Source organism: Caretta caretta, chromosome 12, assembly GCF_965140235.1.
Source record: "Caretta caretta isolate rCarCar2 chromosome 12, rCarCar1.hap1, whole genome shotgun sequence".
Lineage (NCBI taxonomy): Eukaryota > Metazoa > Chordata > Testudines > Cheloniidae > Caretta > Caretta caretta.
Genome location: NC_134217.1, coordinates 25,225,628 through 25,244,371, shown reverse-complemented (window position 1 = coordinate 25,244,371; position 18,744 = coordinate 25,225,628). Strand labels below are relative to the sequence as shown.

The 18,744-nt window shown below is 42.5% G+C and overlaps 1 protein-coding gene across 3 annotated transcripts in view; it reads left to right on the top strand.

Moving 5' to 3' along the window:
- LOC125620775 (transcription initiation factor TFIID subunit 4) overlaps positions 1 to 18,744 on the top strand; it is a 214,588-nt gene that overhangs the window by 82,230 nt on the left and 113,614 nt on the right. For all 3 annotated transcript variants that reach the window (XM_048816905.2, XM_048816904.2, XM_048816903.2), the window contains 2 exons: positions 5,359 to 5,489; positions 7,630 to 7,755. In XM_048816905.2, coding sequence (XP_048672862.2) covers positions 5,359 to 5,489; positions 7,630 to 7,755 — 257 coding nt within the window. The remainder of the gene's footprint in view (positions 1 to 5,358; positions 5,490 to 7,629; positions 7,756 to 18,744) is intronic.

The window sequence follows — 18,744 nt, the reverse complement described above, 5'->3', positions numbered from 1 at the left end:
GGTGTTAGGGGGCTTATTCCTTCACCCACTTACTTCCCTGGTCCTTCTCGCATGAACAGAGAGCAACAATACCCGAAGTCCAAAGGTGCAAACAATTCGATGTTTATTGGGGTGAACTTCCAGCAAGCATGATTCCAGTTTCCTTCCTTAGTATCCTCCTTCCCAGCTCTGACACCACAGAGCCTTACACGTGTGTCCCTGTTCCCATTCCTACCCTTAGCCAAACATGATTCCAACTTCCTTACTCCCATTCCCTGTTCCCATTTCCCCCTTTAGCAAAACATTATTCCAATTTTCTTACCCCCATTCCCTGTTCCCATCTCCCCCTTTAGCAAAACATGATTCCAATTTTCTTACCCCCATTCCCTGTTCCCATCTCACACACCCACATGCCCACCCCCACCCACACCCCGTCACTTCCTCATTGACTACAGATTATATAGTAAAACTTGAGTTCTGCTTAGCTATACCTTAACCAATCATTTTCCTGAAATTTAACTAACCAATCCTAACATATTGTAACATGATTATGTAACCAATTATATCCCACCACCTCAATTAGTTTACACCCAGCAAAATTAATTATACAGCAGACAGGAACAATCACAGAACCAGACAGAGATTATACAGACAAACAACAGCAAAGTGGGAACTATAATGACAAAACAATACAGAAGTGAGTATTTCACATCCCAGCTATTGATAAGTGAGTTCTTGCCAGACAGGATGCTATCAAACTAAGTTTCCTTTTACATTTTCTAGGCACTTCCCTTCCTCTGGAGGTGATAGGAATACAATCCTGTCCTGATAGTGCCTAACAGCCCAATAGCACCTTATTTCAATGTGACTAGTTTGGAATGTGAGGATGTGACCGTTTGCTTCCCAGCTTATGGCTGCCTCTGCTGCTTAGCCAAAGGCCTGAGCCTAAGCACAGGGCCACAAACTGTCACAGTAAGAGAAGGCCCTTACACTGGCAGACAGTGGTTTTGATTCTTTCTTTCTTTTATACCTCTATCACTAGCCAAGTGATAAGAATACACCTAAATTCTTAGAGTATAGGCCTTTACAGACAGGCCTGAATATCTATATCCTAACACATGGGTACTCCCATTGACTTCAAGGACAAAGGTCAAGTCTACACTACCACTTATGTTGGCAAAACGTATGTCTCTCTGGGGTGTGAAAAAAAACACCCTGAGCAACGTAAGTTTTGCCAGTATAAGAGGTAGTGTTCACAGCACTACGTCGGCAGGAGAGCTTCTTCTGCCGACTTAACTACCGCCACTCATTGGGGATGGTTTAATTATGTTGACAGAAGAGCTCTCTCCCATTGGCATAGAGTAGCTACATAAGAAATATTACAGTGGCACAGCTGCATTGGTACAGCTATGCTCCTGTAAGGTCTCTAATGTAGACATAGCCTTTATTTGCATGAGTAAGGGTTGCATCAACAGAATCAAATGGCCCAATTCTGCCTTCAGTTACATGTACAGCTCTCAGTAATTTTAGTTCCACATGTAGATCAGAGAACAAATGAAGGGCCAAGAGAATTTTTTTAAATTTAGTGTCGCAGATAAGATGAATTCAAAAACATACAAACATATTGCTAACTTCCCTATGGTTATGCCTACAGTGTGAAACCATTGTCAGCCTAAGCTAACCTTGAGAGGACTTCAGAGGGTCTTTAAAAAAAAATTAGTATCAGAAATGTGTTGACATAGTGAATTCAGCTCTGGGAAGTGTGAGAACGATGTACTGTAGTGATGTAATAAAATACAGATTTAAAGAGACACTGCAGTACAAAAACTTGAAGAAAAGATGGGGAAAGAAAAGGCTGCTGGAAACAATATTTTTCATATGGCTTAGTATAAATTCAGTTACAATAGCTGTATCTAGGAACAGAATTCATAAACAGTTTTCACTTTGGGCTCTATTACTTCAGCATTTTCGATATATGAATAATTTTGTGTAGCAGAGAATACTGTATAGTGGTGCATATGGAAAAAATGCCAAACCGTTTTGTTAGAAGATGGTTGTTGTAAGTCTTATATCATGACAGTTTTGTTTGAAATATGCATTTTTAATCAACCGACTTTTCTATTGTGCTATAGCCTAAAGAAAGAAATCACTGCAGTGCCCCCTGCTGGTGAATGGCAGCTCACTGTTTCAGTAATGTCAGTGATTGACTGAACCAAACCCTTTGCTGACATAAAGCCAAGGGTGATGCTGAAGACTGCCAGTTCATTTTAAATCACATCATTAAAATAACAGAAGTATATATCAATTTAAAACTACTGTTCACTGATTCTTCTTCATTTTTTAGACATGTGATGGTTTACTGCTGTTGAGTTTGGCTGAAAAAATATGAACACTTCACGAAAAAATGTTTGTTTTTAAACTTCTCCTGTTTTTATTCGCTTGTCCCCTCCTTTTTAAATGAAAATTATCTTTCTAATTAACAATTCAGGAAATGCTTTCAGGGTGTGAACTTTTCCATGTAACATCTTGTATTTAAGCACTCATTCATACTCTCAATTTAAAAAAAAAGTTGTTCTGTTTAATGATTATAAAAATACTAGGACTGTGTATAAATCTCATGTAATCTTTAGAGCTTTGTATGTTAATAGTGGGGCAAAGCCACCAATCCATGCACAGAATGCCCATTGATTTCCCTGAGAATCTTTTTCCTGATTCTACAAAGGGAGTTCTATTGAGAAGAATAGGATGTAAGATCCCAGTCCTACGAACTCTTACTCACATAAGTCCCATTGGGACTAATTGTCCATAAATGTTTGCAGGATCAGAACTTAGGCTTGCAATGTGTGTCTAGAAATGCATTTCCAGCATTTTTAATTATTTTAATAAATTGACGAATTCTTAAGTGCCATAAATGTTGCTGCTTTTATTGGTTAAGAAAAATTTAATTCCTCTGTACATCTGCAAATTCAGGAGATTTCATCTATAATCTGTCTTGCCTTTGCTTTCTCAAGACAGAATTTCCTTAATGCATGATTATTAATTATATTTAATCTATAAAATTACAGTGAAGAAGGTATGAAATTCAGGTACACTTTTAAATTCAATAATGACACTATCTGCGTTACTAAAGATAAAGCTTATTCCTACTTTCACTATCAGTCCCCCTGTTTTCATAAGCTCCTGGGCCGGGAAAGGGATTTGTCAAGACATGCAAGCACCACAGATTGACAAGAACCAAACAGAACTTTTTTTATGGGTCTAGCAACCACTCAGCCAAAGGCTAGCAGTGGATTTTTAGGAACTTGACTGTAAAATATTTGCTCTTAATATAATCTTGGCATAAAACGGCAAATGCTAAAATAACTTCAAAACATTAGTTAGTTTACAATTATAGTTTTTAGATAATCCAACTGCAGTTGAAGTTTCGTGGTCTCATATTGGACAAATACATTGTAAGGAATTTTTTTACAGGTAGCATGTGTAGTAAATATGCAGTTATAATACATAATGTGCATTGGGCCATATTTTGATCACATTTACACTGAAATTAATCCAAATGGACTCAACTGAAAATAAAGAAGTTACTTCTTATTTATCCAGCAGAACTGAGAGTTGAATTTGGCCCAGTGTGTGTGTATTATAGAAAGTTACTCAGATAAACTGCAGTGAACTTCCTAAATACTTTCCAGCCTTTTAAAGAAAAGCCATTTAAAACTTTCATTTACATAATAAGAAGCGTTTAAAAATGCAATCACAAATCTTTTCAAGAGATCACGAATGTGTGAAGAAAGATGGATGAATAACCCTCAAGGATTGCGTTATTTAACAAAATGAAACACGTTTAAAAATTATGTTAAATGTCACTGTTATAGTACAAAAGGCAAATAGATTTAAAACAGTGGCACAGATCTTTCTCTTGGGTGCAATAGGCACAATTGTGAACTTGTGATCAGGCAGATTTTTAGAGAACATGTCAGCCTCAACACTGAATTTCCTAACTTTTGTTGGTTCATCTTAACAATGGTTAAGCAGAACTTTTTTTTCATGTCATTGCATGTCTGAAATAGCCATTAAGGTTCAGTCATTTAAAACAGAACCCGCTATATCTTTCTGTAGGACCCAGTCCTGCAAAGAAATGCAGTTCATCTGAGAAGAGCTCCTCTAGTGCAGGTCAAAGGATACAACTCTAAAAATCCCCTGCAGCTTCTAATTGCAGTGTTGTTGCGGGGTTCATGAGGAGGAACTGTTTGGGCCCAGCTGGCCTATGGTGTCTGCCTGTCATAGTGGCCTGTTACTCACTAATTCCCTCAGGCTGAAGAAACAGGGTTGATAGTAGAAATGCTGATACAATTTACAGATTGCTTGCACAAAAATAGTGCAATATTTTTGAAAGCACTGAATCCATTAGGAGCTTAAGTTCCAAGACTCCTAAGTCACTTAGGTACCTATGAAAATGATATGCTTACAGCCTGATTCTTATTTACCCTAGTCCCACATCACACTGCTCTTGTCCTATAAAGCAGCCTTAATATGTGCATTAATATAATTTACTCCCAATTTAAGCCCCTTTACATTGCTAGAGTGGTGTAAAATGCATGAGTGTAAATACACTTGTAGGATTTTTTAATACTAAGCTCCATATGTTCACATTTTTGTATAACTCTGATTACGTTTATAGACTAAGCATAATTAACTATCCATTACATGCAACTTTTGTCTTGAAAGAGAAAAAGCAAAAAAGATTATTAATATCTTCAGAATTTACTCTTAACCAATTTTTTTATTAGCAAAAAATGTTTTAAACCAAAGTTTCTTTCAAATGGTCACCTAATAAGTTGATAAATAACTGAAAGTGAAATAGATATGCAGCGGTGTTATAGCCGTGTTGGTCACAGGATATTAGAGAGACAAAGTGGGTGAGGTAATATCTTTTATTGGACCCACTTCTATCGGTGACAGAGACTGTTCTGAAGAAGAGCACTGTGTATCTCGAAAGCTTGGCTCTCTCACCAACAGAAGTGGGTCCAATAAAAGATATTGCCTCACCCAGCTTGTGTCTCTCGTGAAAGATATGTATATCTAGCCATTTATTATGCGTGTCTAATGCTATTCCAATAAGGTTTTCCCTTATAGTCTGTTGCAGCATATTCTGTATTTTCTTCTCAGGACTATTGTACCTTATTTTTTCACTACCTTAAGACTGTATACATTCCATTCCCCTCTGTACTCTGACTAGTAATCCTTCCAGGGAACTTTACTAAAGAGAGACATTTTTGAGATATTTCAAGTACTGTGTTTGTAATTGCTGTTGTGTTATGGTGCTGAGAAATGTTAGGGGGTGTTTTTGCGAGGCTAATTTCATTTTTTTTTCTGCTTCAGCTAAAAAATTAGGAATGACAGATGTGCCTGCTGAGGTAGTTACCTTTATTTCCCATGCAACACAAAACCGATTGAGAACAGTGATAGAAAAAGTAACAATGGTAACACAGCACCGAATGGAATCGCACAAAGTAAGTATGTAGAGACGTGGTACTGAATGTTGTCCAATGATATGGTTTGAGGTATTTCAGTAATAAATCCATTCTTTCCTTTCTGAGCAGACTATAGGTGGAATATCTGCACTGTTTGTGGCATGGTTTGGTCAGAATTTATCCAGGCTTAATTAATGAGATTATTTATCCATTTATTTATTTATTTATTAATTAGGTGCCTTTCTCTATGATAGAACTTGTCCATGGAATGTTGCCTTTAAATCCCTATTGTCTGATTATTTCAATTAACAATACTAAAATCTCTTGTGGGACAGCAGTTAAACTGTTCCTAACTGTGGGTCATGGTTGAAATTGCTGTTTCTCAGTGCCTCTTATCTCTGAACCGTGGTAACCACATCTTGGATTGAAATTGCTTTCCTTATGTGTAAACCTTCTTTTAAAAGAGCTTATAATTCTACTTACTTCTTGGCTGTGAGAAAAATTTGTACGTACTGTTACAAATGGAATTAGCTGAAAGGAACATTGGTCTAAGCGACGAATACGTCAGAGACTACAAAGATGAGATCTTGCATATTGGCCTGAAACTGAAATGAAAAATGATAATTTTAAATCCGCGTTAACTGTTTTGTAATGCATATCTAGTGTATTTTCATTAATAACGGAGGGAAATGCCACATATTTTTCTTAGACCAGCAGCCTGAAAATTCAGAGGTTCAACACTTTGAATAATCAATGACATTTTCTTTGAAGTTAAAATTGTCCTTTGAGCCTATTGCTGGTGATCATAATTTTACAGAAAAGTGACATAATTTGGGTATCTGACACTATGGGAGCGCTGGTAAGAGATTGCAAGCTAGTTTCTGACCACTGGTAATAAAATCTTTAACAAACAAATCAAATTTTTATTCCTTAACCTTAAATACTAAAGATATTTTTATCCCTGTTAAACTAGTATCAAAGCAAGATGAAGAGGTCATGATCACAGGGCAAGTGGCAATTTGGACCCCTCTTAGTTCCTTTTAGGTGGACCCTTCAGGTGACTGGCTTGTCTTCCTTCACCTCCAAGATTCAACCCCACGGTCCAGTCACACTTAAACTGGCTCTCAGGGAAACAGAAGGGCTGCGTCCCAACTATGTAAACGCGACAGACCCAATTGTACTTAACTAGCATCTGCAAGACATCTTCTTTTCAGGAGTCTGTGACCAGTGGCTGATTAAAGTGATTGAAAATAAACATATTGTTTATTCATCCAAAGGTACATAGCAGCCAGACATCCTGCCACATCCTCTGTGTGAGTCTCTCAGAGACTCATCTGCAGCCACTGCTGCTCAGTTATCCCCAACTTTTTCTCTTCCCTTGGCCAGGAACATTAGTATCCCCTTTGATCCCAGGTTTGGGCCCAGGAAGAATAAACCTTGCTAGCATAGGCAAGAGGGTATTCCTCAATTAATAGCTTCCCAATAATTTCGTTCTCTGACAGTGCCTTATGTATGCCGTTATTTGTTTCCTATTTGTTTCCTCCCATCAAATTCCTATACTTTAACTCCATGCAGTAAAGCAGGATAGTACCAAGCAGATAAACAGAGGTGCAATGTGATGTTCATAAAAAACAATAGATAACTCCCTCATTCTCCATAAAAATGTCTGACATGCTCGCATGCAGCCAGTGTCATAAATGATTATTTGTTGAGTGCTGATGTTGTGTTCATAGTTTTTTTGCCTTACTTTCGTCCATTTTATTTTTAGTATAGATCTGTTTTAAGTTGTAAATGTTTTTTGAAGTTCTACATCTTTTGACAATTTCTATAACTGTATTGCAGTTAACTATAAATATAGGACCTGCATTTTATATCTAGGTTTAATTGTCTTCTGAATTATTAAATTAAATGCCACAGTTTTTCAGTGAGTTAATTTATTGTTTTGATTTATTTAAGTGTGCGGTACCTCTGACATTGATTAATCAGTCCATATATTTTGTATTTTAAAATGTTATGTTAATTAAATAATTTTATCAATTACTTGTGTAGCTACAATATAACAAATAAGTCTGTTGGCTTCATTTTCTTATTGTAATAAATTGGTTCACCATGTACATCTTGTTTGTTAACACTTAGGGATTTATAGCTTTATTAAGATGACTTGTTTCTTATTTCCCAGGACGATGAATGGTATGAACAGGCTACAGATGTTCGATCACAGCTGAAGTTTTTTGAACAGTTGGAGCGTTTAGAAAAGCAAAGAAAAGATGAACAAGAGAGGGAAATTTTGTTAAAGGCAGCCAAGGTACCTGTTTTATTTCCTTTTTAAAAAACAAATAGTAGCATTTATGTATCAAAAGGTAGTATAACAAAAAAAAGTATATATACATTGGCCAAGTTCGTCAAGGCTGATGTAGGAGAGGTTGAATAAGTGACTTCTAGATGTACCCAGTGTTAGCAGAGCACATTGGGGGCCAGGGGAAGGAGATTCACAGCTGCCTCCAGCCTTGCCCTGGACTGTATTTACACCGGGGAGAGGCAAAGCTGTAACTTTTACACCAGACTTTCAGGGTAACTGCCAGTGTGACCCTCTTTACAAAGCCCCAGTGCGTAATCAAGCTCAGCTGCTCTGACCTTTCTCCTTTTGGTGACATTCCTTCCCCATACTCTGACCCATGTAACTCCCCCCCGCAAGTGCATGTGCAGTAGCTTTTCACCAGTGCATGTTAGTCCACATGCTCAGGTTGGATCCTCAATTACCTTTGCCACCATTTGTGCTGTCATAAGCCCGATGTAATACATTCTGCTGGAAAATATTCCCCATTGGGGATAAATTGACTGATCTGTACTGAAACTTGAGACCAGCTCTAATACTACTAGTATTATATAAAGACATTTTCCATTTAAACAATTTTTCATGTAGAGTTTTGTAAGCTGATAGTAAAAGTACATTGTATGTCGTTCACATAAACAAGTTATGTTCAAGCAGGTATCCAGTTTAAAATTAAAAAAAAAAATGAAACTCAGGTGATTAATCCACTCTCAATGCACTGGGTTATCTTCATTTATTGTAGTTACTGTAATCTATAAAATCACTCCTGCCCTGATCTGGAGCAGTGCCAAGCGCTGCAACTCCCATTGACATCCATGGGAGTTGTGGGTATTCAACTTTTCCCAAGCTCAAGCTTCTATTGTAATGAGGCCTCTGGGTCTAGATGACTATGGATAAGATTTTCCAAGGAGTGTAAGGGAATGAGGTGCCCAACTCCCACTGAGTTTTAACAGGTGCCTAACTCCATTATGTCCTTTTAAAATCCCATCTTACATTTACAGTACTTAAACATAGTGCAGTGAGCCAGTGGTGGATTTTTACTTTTAATTCTCAATTTTCAAGATATTTTGTTTCATTAATTGGCTAAATTCTGCTTGTTTACATCAATGTAATTCTGAAGTAATACCACATGGGCATAGAATCTGTCCCAACATATCTAGAAATGTTGGTGCAGTAATTTCTTAATACCTGCATTTGTCTGATTTGAATTCTGATCATTATGTCACAGTTCTTCTTGGATTCAGATGGGGGAGGGATGCAACACCATAATCTGTGTCCCTAGCCTCTATTTGCCAGAAGCTGGTAGTGGATGACAGGGGATGGATCACTTGATGCTTGCCTGTTCTGTTCATTTCCCGCTGAAGCACCTGGCATTAGCCACTGTCAGAAGACAGGATACTGGGCTAGATGGACCACTGATCTGACCCAGTATGGCCATTCTTATGTTCTTATATTCACAAACATATAACTGCAGCTTTTTAAAGTTTATCTTGAAGCCTGGTACCTGTATTTTATGAGCCTCTCTGTAATATATACTATAAAGATTGCTGATTTTTATACGCTCAGCATAAGATACTTCAAAGTTATTTCTAGGGAACAGCCCTGCATTGGACTGGATATGAGGATATACTAGATGACACTAGAGATTGCCAAGGCACCGATCACCATCGCCTCAGATCTCCCAGGCATTTGTCCCATCCAGTACAGTACCATTCCTGGTCGCGGCACCGGTCACTGGGGGCCCCGTACCGTTCTTCGGGCTGGCAGCGGCCCTCACCTTCCCCATACCAGTCTCCGACGAGGGTCAGTCAACAGACTCAGGCTTCGACAGCCCCACCCTGGTCACCAGAAGGGCAGTGGGTCCAGGTTGGAGGGCCAGTTCAGCCCTTCCTCCATAAAGGGCAAATAGTCTCCTATCCGGGAACCTGCGAAGGCCCCTTCGGCACCGGTATGGGGACAAGGACAATGGCCCACCCAGTGGCAATACTGGGACCCATGGGGGGTGCCTGTTATGCCAGCACCATACTCCTCCCAGGCTCCATCGGACAAGCTACCCCCGGTGCATGGAGATGAGGCGGTGGCAGGGCCCTCGCAAACCAATAGCCCCCCTCCCCGATGACTTCAGTGAGCACCAAGCCCTACTCAAGAGGGTGACTGCCAACCTGAAGTTGGAGGTTCAGGAGCTAGCTGAGGAGTCTGACCACCTCTTCAATGTCATCCCTTCCTCCGCCCCAACCCAGGTGACATTGCCCATGCCCCCAGCGGTCTTGAAAATTGCCAAGTCTCTATAGCAGACCCCATTTTCTATTCTGCCCACATCCAAGAAAGCGGAAAAGTAGTACTGTGTCTCCGCAACGGGATTTGAATACCTGCACATGCCCCCTCCCACGGGGTCCCTGGTCGTGTCTGCTGTCAACGAAAGGGCCAGGCAAGTGGCACCCCCAGGAATAAAGATGCCAAGAAGTTAGACTTATTTGGCAGAAAGATTTATTCAACAGCCAGCCTCCAGTTTAGGGTATCTAACCATCAGGCCCTACTCAGCAGATACAATTTCAATTTCTGTGGGACTCCATCAGCAAGTTCAAGGAGAGTCTCTCACAGGATTGGACTCAGGAGTTCGCCACCTTGGTGGAGGAGGTCAAGGCTGTGGCCCCAGGTGCCCTCCAGATGGCCACAGATGCGGCGTCCAGGGTGGTCTGGTTACAGAGGCGCAGTTCCTGGTTACAGACCTCTTGGCTGTCCAGGAGATGCAAACTACTCTCCAGGACTTCCCTTTCGAGGGAATGGGGCTATTCTCAGAGATAACTGATGCAAGGCTCCATGACCTTAAAGATTTCCGGGCCACCCTCCGCTCTTTAGGCCTGCATACTCCTCAGCAGGCTAGAAAGCTGTTCTGCCTCCCACCTCCTCCGCTGTCATGGTTTGGGGTGCCCCTTGGTCAGGCTCCTACAGAAAGAAGGACAGAGACAGGGGCCTTAAGTGACACCACCAGTCATCATCTTCTCCCCTGCCCAGCCTGGTCCTTCCAGGGACCAAGGCAGGCAAAAGCAATCATTTTGAGGGTGTGCCCGAGGACGATGTCCCAGTCAATGCACCGGATCCCTATCTTCCTTAACCACCTCCGCCCTTTCCAGTCAGCCTGGTCCCATATCACCTGAACTGCTGGGTTCTCGACATAGTTTTGTTGGGTTATAACCTGCAATTTATAGCCGACCAACCCTTCTACCCCCCTTCCCTGTCCTCCTTCAAGGACCCTTCTCACAAGCAACTCCTCGTTCATGAGGTCGAAAACCTCCTGAGAGTCCGCAGAACATGGAAGGAAGGAGGATTCTATTTCCGCTATTTTCTAGTTCTGAAGGCCAAAGGGGGCCTCAGATCTGTGTTGCCTCAACAAGTCTCTCAGAAAGTTGAAGTTTTGCATGGTCTCCCCAGTCATTCCATCCCTGGATCTGGGAGACTGGTACGTCACCCTCGAGTTAAAGGATGCTTACTTCCACTGACATTTGCTCCGTTTCATGTTGGGCCAGCGCCATTTCCAGTTCACTGCGATGCCCTTTGGTCTCTCATCAGCCCCGAGAGTGTTCACAAAGTGTATAGCACCAGTGGCCGCTTATCTGTGACATTGGGGAGTCCATATCTACCCGTACCTCAATGATTGGTTGATAAGGGGCCAGTCCTCGGATCAGGTGCAAAGGCATCTTGATCTGGTCTGTTCCGCCTGTCACAACCTGGGCCTAATAATAATTGAGAAAAAGTCAACCTGGACTCCAGTGCAACACACACAATTTATCAGGGCGGTACTTGACTCCACTCGGGCCAGTGCCTTCCTCCCCGAGACTCGATTCCAAGCCATGGGGGACCTCATCTCGTCTCTGCATGCCCAACCTCTCACCACCGCTCACACATGCCCGAGACTGTTAGGTCACATGGAGGCATGCATGCACGTGGTCCGGCACGCATGACTCCACCTCAGACTCCTACAGGCACGGCTGGCATCAGTCTATGTCCCCAGCCAGCACAACATGGACCGGGTGGTCAGGATTCTCGACAGTGTACTGTCATCTCTCGGCTGGTGGCAAGATCCCACATTGGTGCTGGAAGGAGTCTCCTGCGCAGCCCCAGTCTCATCGGTGACTCTTGCGATGCTTCAGACCTGGGATTAGGAACCCACCTGGGCAATCTCAGTATGCTAGGTCGTTGGTACAGTCACTATCGGTCCCTGCACATCAACATCAGGGAACACAAGGCGGTTCGCCTAGCCTGGCAGGCCTTTCTGCCTCACATACAAGGCGTGGTGGTTCAGGACCTGACAGGCAACATGGCCACAGTCTTCTATAACAACAGGCAGGGCGGAGTTAGGTCATCTGCCCTCTGCCAAGAAGCCCTCTGGCTCTGGGACTTCTGTCTGCAGCACAGTGTCCATCTCATAGCTGCTTACCTCCCAGGGGCCAAGAACGCTTGGGCAGACTGCCTCAGCAGGACATTCTTGTCTTGCCACGAGTGGTCCCTTCACCCGGAGGTTGTCAGTTCTATCACCCACAAGTGGGGAACTCCCCGGGTGGACCTATTCATGTCCAGGCAGACCAGAAAATGCCATGTTTTCTGCTCGTTTCAGGGCATGGACAGAGGATCCCTGTCAGATGCCTTTCTGCTCCCGTGGTGGGGCCTCTGATGTACACCTTCCCTCCAGAGCCATTGCTGCCCAGGGTCCTCATGAAGATCAAGCAAGACAGGGTGAAGGTCATCCTCATAGTGCGAATGTTGCCACACCAACACTGGTTCAGCACCCTGCTTGATCTCTTGGTGGTGACTCCGTTCCAAGTGCCACTCAGGGCGGACCTGTTGTCCCAGAACCATGGCAGGGGCTGCGTCTGGTGGTTTGGCTGCTGCGTGGCTAACCACACAGGAGCGGCAGTGCTCTACTGGGATCCAGTGAGTCTTGTTGGGAAGTAGAAAGCCCTCCATAAGAGCAAGCTACCTCGCCAAATGGAAGCAGTTGACCTATTGGATGGCGAATAAAGGTGTCCGTCCTGAGCGAGCTTCGTCGCAACTCATTCTAGACTATCTCCTGCATCTCAAGCTCCAGGGCTTGTCGCTCTCATCGATCAAAGTCCATCTAGCGGCCATCTCAGCCTTCCACCCGCCGCTTGAGGGCAGGATATCACTGCCCCCTCTACTAGGCCTCTTCAGCAGCCTTTCTGGCCCAAGTGCCTATCCAGGACATCGGTCCATACCTTTTTGTCCCACTACGCACTTACCCAGCAGGCTTGGGATGATGCTGGTTTCGGTAGAGCAGTACTGCAAGCCGCTAAGCTGTTAACTCCCAGCCCACCACCATAAATACTGCTGGTGTGTCACCTAGAATGGAATCGACCTGAGCAAGCACTCGAAGAAGAAAATACAGTTACCTACCTTTTTGTAACTGTTGTTCTTCGAGATTTGTTGCTCATGTCCATTCCATTACCTGCCCTCCTGCTCCTCTTTTGGAGTTGCCGGCAAGAAGGAACTGAAAGGATGTAGGGCCGGCGATGCTTGATATACTGCTGCATGAGCATAGCACTCCAGAGGGCGCCACAGCCAGCCCTACGGATACTGCTAAGGCAAAAATCTCTGACAACTGTGCATGTGGGCGCACACACGCTCCTAGAATGGAATGGACATGAGCAACATACCTCAAAGAACAACAGTTACGAAAAGGTAGGTATCTGTTTTTTCTCTGAATTTGCTCTGCTACTATGGAATCCTTTAGTAAATTGCAGCATTGAGCCTCAAGTACATACAGTATCTGATCATCCCATCCTAACTGTCAGTATTAGCAACATGGGTGTATGGTCTAACCAAGTAAGCTTTGCCTGTCTTACTTCTTTTTAGGTTTCTTTGCATATTATCGTGAGTTAAAATATCCTTGAGTACCACTTGTATGAAGAAACTGTAAAATCAAATGGTCAGGTTTAGCAGGAAACAAGTTAAAAATGTCTTTAAAATTTTTTTTCTATGTCATCTCAAACTATCTTCCTTTTGTGGCATGTTCTCCTTCTCATGTAGGATTATGCTCTAGTATGTTTCAGAGGAACAGCCGTGTTAGTCTGTATTCGCAAAAAGAAAAGGAGTACTTGTGGCACCTTAGAGACTAACTGATGAAGTGAGCTGTAGCTCACGAAAGCTCATGCTCAAATAAATTGGTTAGTCTCTAAGGTGCCACAAGTACTCCTTTTCTTTTTGCTCTAGTATGTGTGTTCAGATACACTTTTGAGGATCTCTTATTGTGTGGTTTATATTTGTGATAAGGAAGAATTTGTTCTGAACACCCATCTTTTACTTACTTTTTATTATTTTCCTCTTTCTTTTCTTTGTCTCAAAGTCCTATGACTATTATAACTGAGTCTTACTTTGTTTTATTTTATCACATACCTTTTCATTAGCTTTTCCTAGGGTATTACAGTGCACCGATTCATAGATTCATAGATATTTAGGTCAGAAGGGACCATTATGATAATCTAGTCTGCCCGCCTGCACAACGCAGGCCACAGAATTTCACCCACCACTCCTGCGAAAAACCTCTCACCTATGTCTGAGCTATTGAAGTCCTCAAATCGTGGTTTAAAGACTTCAAGGAGCAGAGACTCCTCCAGCAAGTGACCTGTGCCCCATGCTACAGAGGAAGGCAAAAACCTCCTCTTCCAATCTGCCCTGGAGGAAAATTCCTTCCCGACCCCAAATATGGCGATCAGCTAAACCCTGAGCATATAGGCAAGATTCACCAGCCAGATACTACAGAAAATTCTTTCCTGATCCTTCCATATTTGCAAGTGTCAGACTATGAGATCTTTCTCTCTTCTCTTGTTCCACAAATTTCACCCATTATAAATACTTTGCAAAATTATATGCTAAAATTATGCACATCTTAAACGTTTGTGTGGAAATAGACATATTACTTATCTTTTGTTCATTTTTTATTTCTTCTTCCTTTTTTAGGTTTCTGTTTCTGAATTCTTTTCTTCTCATCTTGCATTCCTTTCAACATTTTATCTGTTTGCAAACTATGCTCTTCTGAATTATTTTCTCTTTTCCGTGATGTTTGTTTTCCTTTCTAATCTTGTTGGATGTTGGGAGATCAAGGATCTCTTATCCATTACTTCCAGAACAAAACCGTTTTGATTTATAAGAGTCTGATCTTGCAAAATACCTAGTGCCTTTAAATCCCGCTGAAACAAAGATCTAGAAAATACACAGAAATGCAACAACTTGAATTCTCATGATTATAGAAGGATTGAAGAATGGATTTGTAACTAAAAGAGTGAACAATCTTGTGTGAGACTACAAGAAACCAACTGCATGAAAATGATGAATTCATAGAGCTGCTCCTAACCCAGCAGGAGATGGTGTACAACAGATATTATAAATATTACAGTTATTAGATATTATAGGTGAAGTATAATAGAAAAATATGAAAGCATAAGGGTACAAACAGATTATCCGTTAAAGGAGTGTCATGTGGTCTATACACCAAAGGGTTATCACAGAATCTACCTTCCTGCTAAGTCAGAGCTGATTGGCAACCCTACAGCAGCGGTGAAGGTAAAAGAGCTATAAGGCAGGAGGGCAGGGCAGCTTCCAGAGAGAGCAAAGGGACAGAGATGCTCCTGCCAACAAACTGAGAAGCTGCCGGAGAAACCAACACTCCAGAGAAAGAGAAACAGAACAAGAGGCTAGAAGCAGTTCAGGGAATAACAAGGAACTTGAGAAGGGTTAAATCTGGCTGCTCTGAACAGGGGCCCTGGACTGTGACCCATGTGGAGTGGGCTGGCCTGGGTTCCCCTACTGCTTCCACAAACTAAGAAGGGAATAGTCAATGACTATGAGTGAGTGGCCAGAGGAGAGACTCCGAGACCATTGGACTTTTCTGTTATACAGAGGCAATACCATCTTCGTACTCCTACTTGATATTCTCCAGTTTATCCATCCAAAGTTCATGTTCACCCCTCATTTGAGTCTTTGATTCCCAGGATACATTCCCCCATCTTATATGTGTGACTTTCCTAGATAGCATGACCTTGCATTTGACACTATTAAAATGCATGCGGTTCAAAAGCGCCCACATTACCAAGCAGTCCAGGTTGGTCTGTATAACTGATCTGTCCTCATCGTTATTTTCCACTCCACCAATTTTTGTACCATCAGCAATGATTTTATATTGTCTTCCAGGTTCCTGATGAAGATACTGAATAGCATTGAGATGATTCCATTTGGGTTTTTGCCCAAAGTCTATAGAATCTTGCAGTAATTTGGTTAGGAATTTTCCCCTAACATTACATCACAAATTTCCAAGATTATATAACTCCAGTGATAGTCTGCTGTACATTTTAATAGATATTTCAATATTTTAAGCTTCAAAATGCAAAATGTTCTCTGAATATAGTTCTACAAATGTGCTTGTAGCCAATGATATTGGGAGAACTAATATCAAATCTGGACTGGGGCTTCCATTTCCCTGATTTCCATATAAAAGGTGACTCCTGAGTGTCCAGTGCTATAGTCCAGCAGTAGTTAAATGACAGAACCAATTCCCCATTCCTTGGGCTGGAGGTCATGTGCCATACTGTGACTGCTATTTCTTAGCAAGGGCTTCATTAGACTCTTACTTGAATGGAAAGAGATCCCTCCCTGATTCTCCTCTTCTCTAAAATATCGTATTTCTTGGTGGCACCCATACTTAAAAATATTGTTCTGTCATTTCTTGGTGCTCGGTCCAGATAGACTGTCTATAACTATATGTGACAGAAGAAATTGTGACGTTGAAAGGAAAAATTCCTATGGAAGTGAGGAAGGGAAAATCGTAAATCATCTACCATTCTGTTGGCAGGTTGGGTGTGGGAAGTGCCCAACTTGCAGAAAAATAGGTAGAGAGTAGAGTCTGTCTTGGAAGATTGAGGGTGAGTACAGTGGTTTATATTAAAAAGGGAGTTATTTGTCTTACCATATTATTGATCTTACTATACATTGTGATATATTTCTATTCTTACAATATAATATGATGATAATCTCATACAGCACCAGATAAATGATTACTTTTTAATGTAAACCTCTCTGTGTACATCTGTCTGTATTTTTTGAGTTATGGTAGTTGACTCCAGTTGATCTTTTCTTTTTTAAATTGCCTTGCTCTGTAACATTCATATGTAAATGATCCTAAATAACTTGAGGGACTGGGGGGCTCAGGGGATTGGTAAAGGAGTAATGAACTTTTCTCCCCATGTCACTTCCAGTTCAGTTCATATGTGACCAGTTTCATAGTGATTGAAAGTTATTACTATCTGATAGCCTGTGTGCAAAGAGTTGGTGACTCCCATCCAGCTCTTATTGACTTTCATAGTGTTATCATATATTCCTATAATAAAACTTCTACCGCATTTAGCAATGTAGTTTGAAGTCCTATCAGAGAGGCTGATGATAAAAAATTAACATTAACAATGAACTAGACGAATGGTTTTCAACCTGTGGTTGATGGACACCCAGGGATCCACAGACTATGTCTAAGATTTCCGAAGGGGTCTGCATCTCCATTCAAAATTTTTTAGGGGTCTGCAAATGAAAAAGGTTTGAAAACAGTTGAACTAGACAAATTTTTGAAAATCCCACAGTGACTGGTTGTTGATTGGATGACTTCCTGGGACTTTTCTGACTTAAGCTTCCACGGTTGTATGAATCTTCGGTTGGTTGGTCTTGCCAAGAATGGTACAGACAGTGCCGCATTTGTTCTATTACTTGAGCTGTCAGTTAGATACATTAAACAGGCACTCTTGTTACCAGGCCAGCTGAGCTGGATTTTAGCTACTGACCAAAATATGTAACTGTCTGATGACTGTTAGTGGTCTACTCTTTGACATCTGTGTCAGCAGGAGGCCAGTGATTGAACTGGCTCTTGGAAACTGAACTACCTATGCTAAAGGCTACGTTTTAGTTACGGGTACTTTTACTAAAAGTCATGGACAGCTCACGGGCAGTAAACAAAAATTCACGGCCCATGACCTATCCATGACTTTTATTATATACCCCTAACTAAAACTTGGTCCAGGGAGGCTGTGGGTGCTCTGGGGGTGCCACAGGTGCTTGGGGGGCGGGTGGGTGGCAGCAGGGCGTGGCCCGGGATCCCCGCTAGTGCTGGGGGGGAGGGTTGGTGGGGCTTGCAGGATCCCTACCTGGCATCACATGTCCCTGCAGCTCCTAGCGGGAGGAGTGGCCAGGGGGGCTCTGCACACTACTCCTGCCACAAGCACCAGCTCTGCAGCTCACATTGGCTGGGAACTGCACCAATGGAAACTTCGGGGGTCGTGCCTGTGGGTCCGGGCAGTGTGTGAAGCCCCCTGGCCTCTCCATCTAGAAGCTGCAGGGACATGCTAGTGGAAGCTGGGGACCACCCCCCCAGGTAAGCGCCGCTCTGAATCCCCTGCCCCAGCCCTGAGCCCCCCCTACACACCCAAACTGCTGCTGCTGGCCCAGGGCCTGCCCTCCTGGGCCAGCACTGGCTGCTGCAGAACTCATGGAGAGTCACAGAATCCGTGACCTCCGTGACAGACACACAGCCTTCCCTATGCACCCTAAGAGGTGGTCTGTCCAAATCAGGGTTAGGCAGTCTAAGTAGGGCCCTAACAAATTCACAGCCATGAAAAACACATCACGGACTGTGAAATCTGGTCTTCCACTGTGAAAGTGTGTGGTTTTACCCTATAGTATACAGATTTTATGAGGGAGACCAGGGTTTCTCAAATTGGGGGTCCTGACCCAAAAGGGAGTTGTGGGGGAGGGGGTCACAAGATTATTTTAGGGGGGTCGCAGTATTGCCACCCTTACTTCTGTGCTGCCTTCAGAGCTGGGCAGCCAGCGAGCGGGCAGCCAGCTCTACACACAGCAGCGCAGAAGTGAGGGTGGCAATACCGTACCAGGCCATTCTTACTTCTGCGC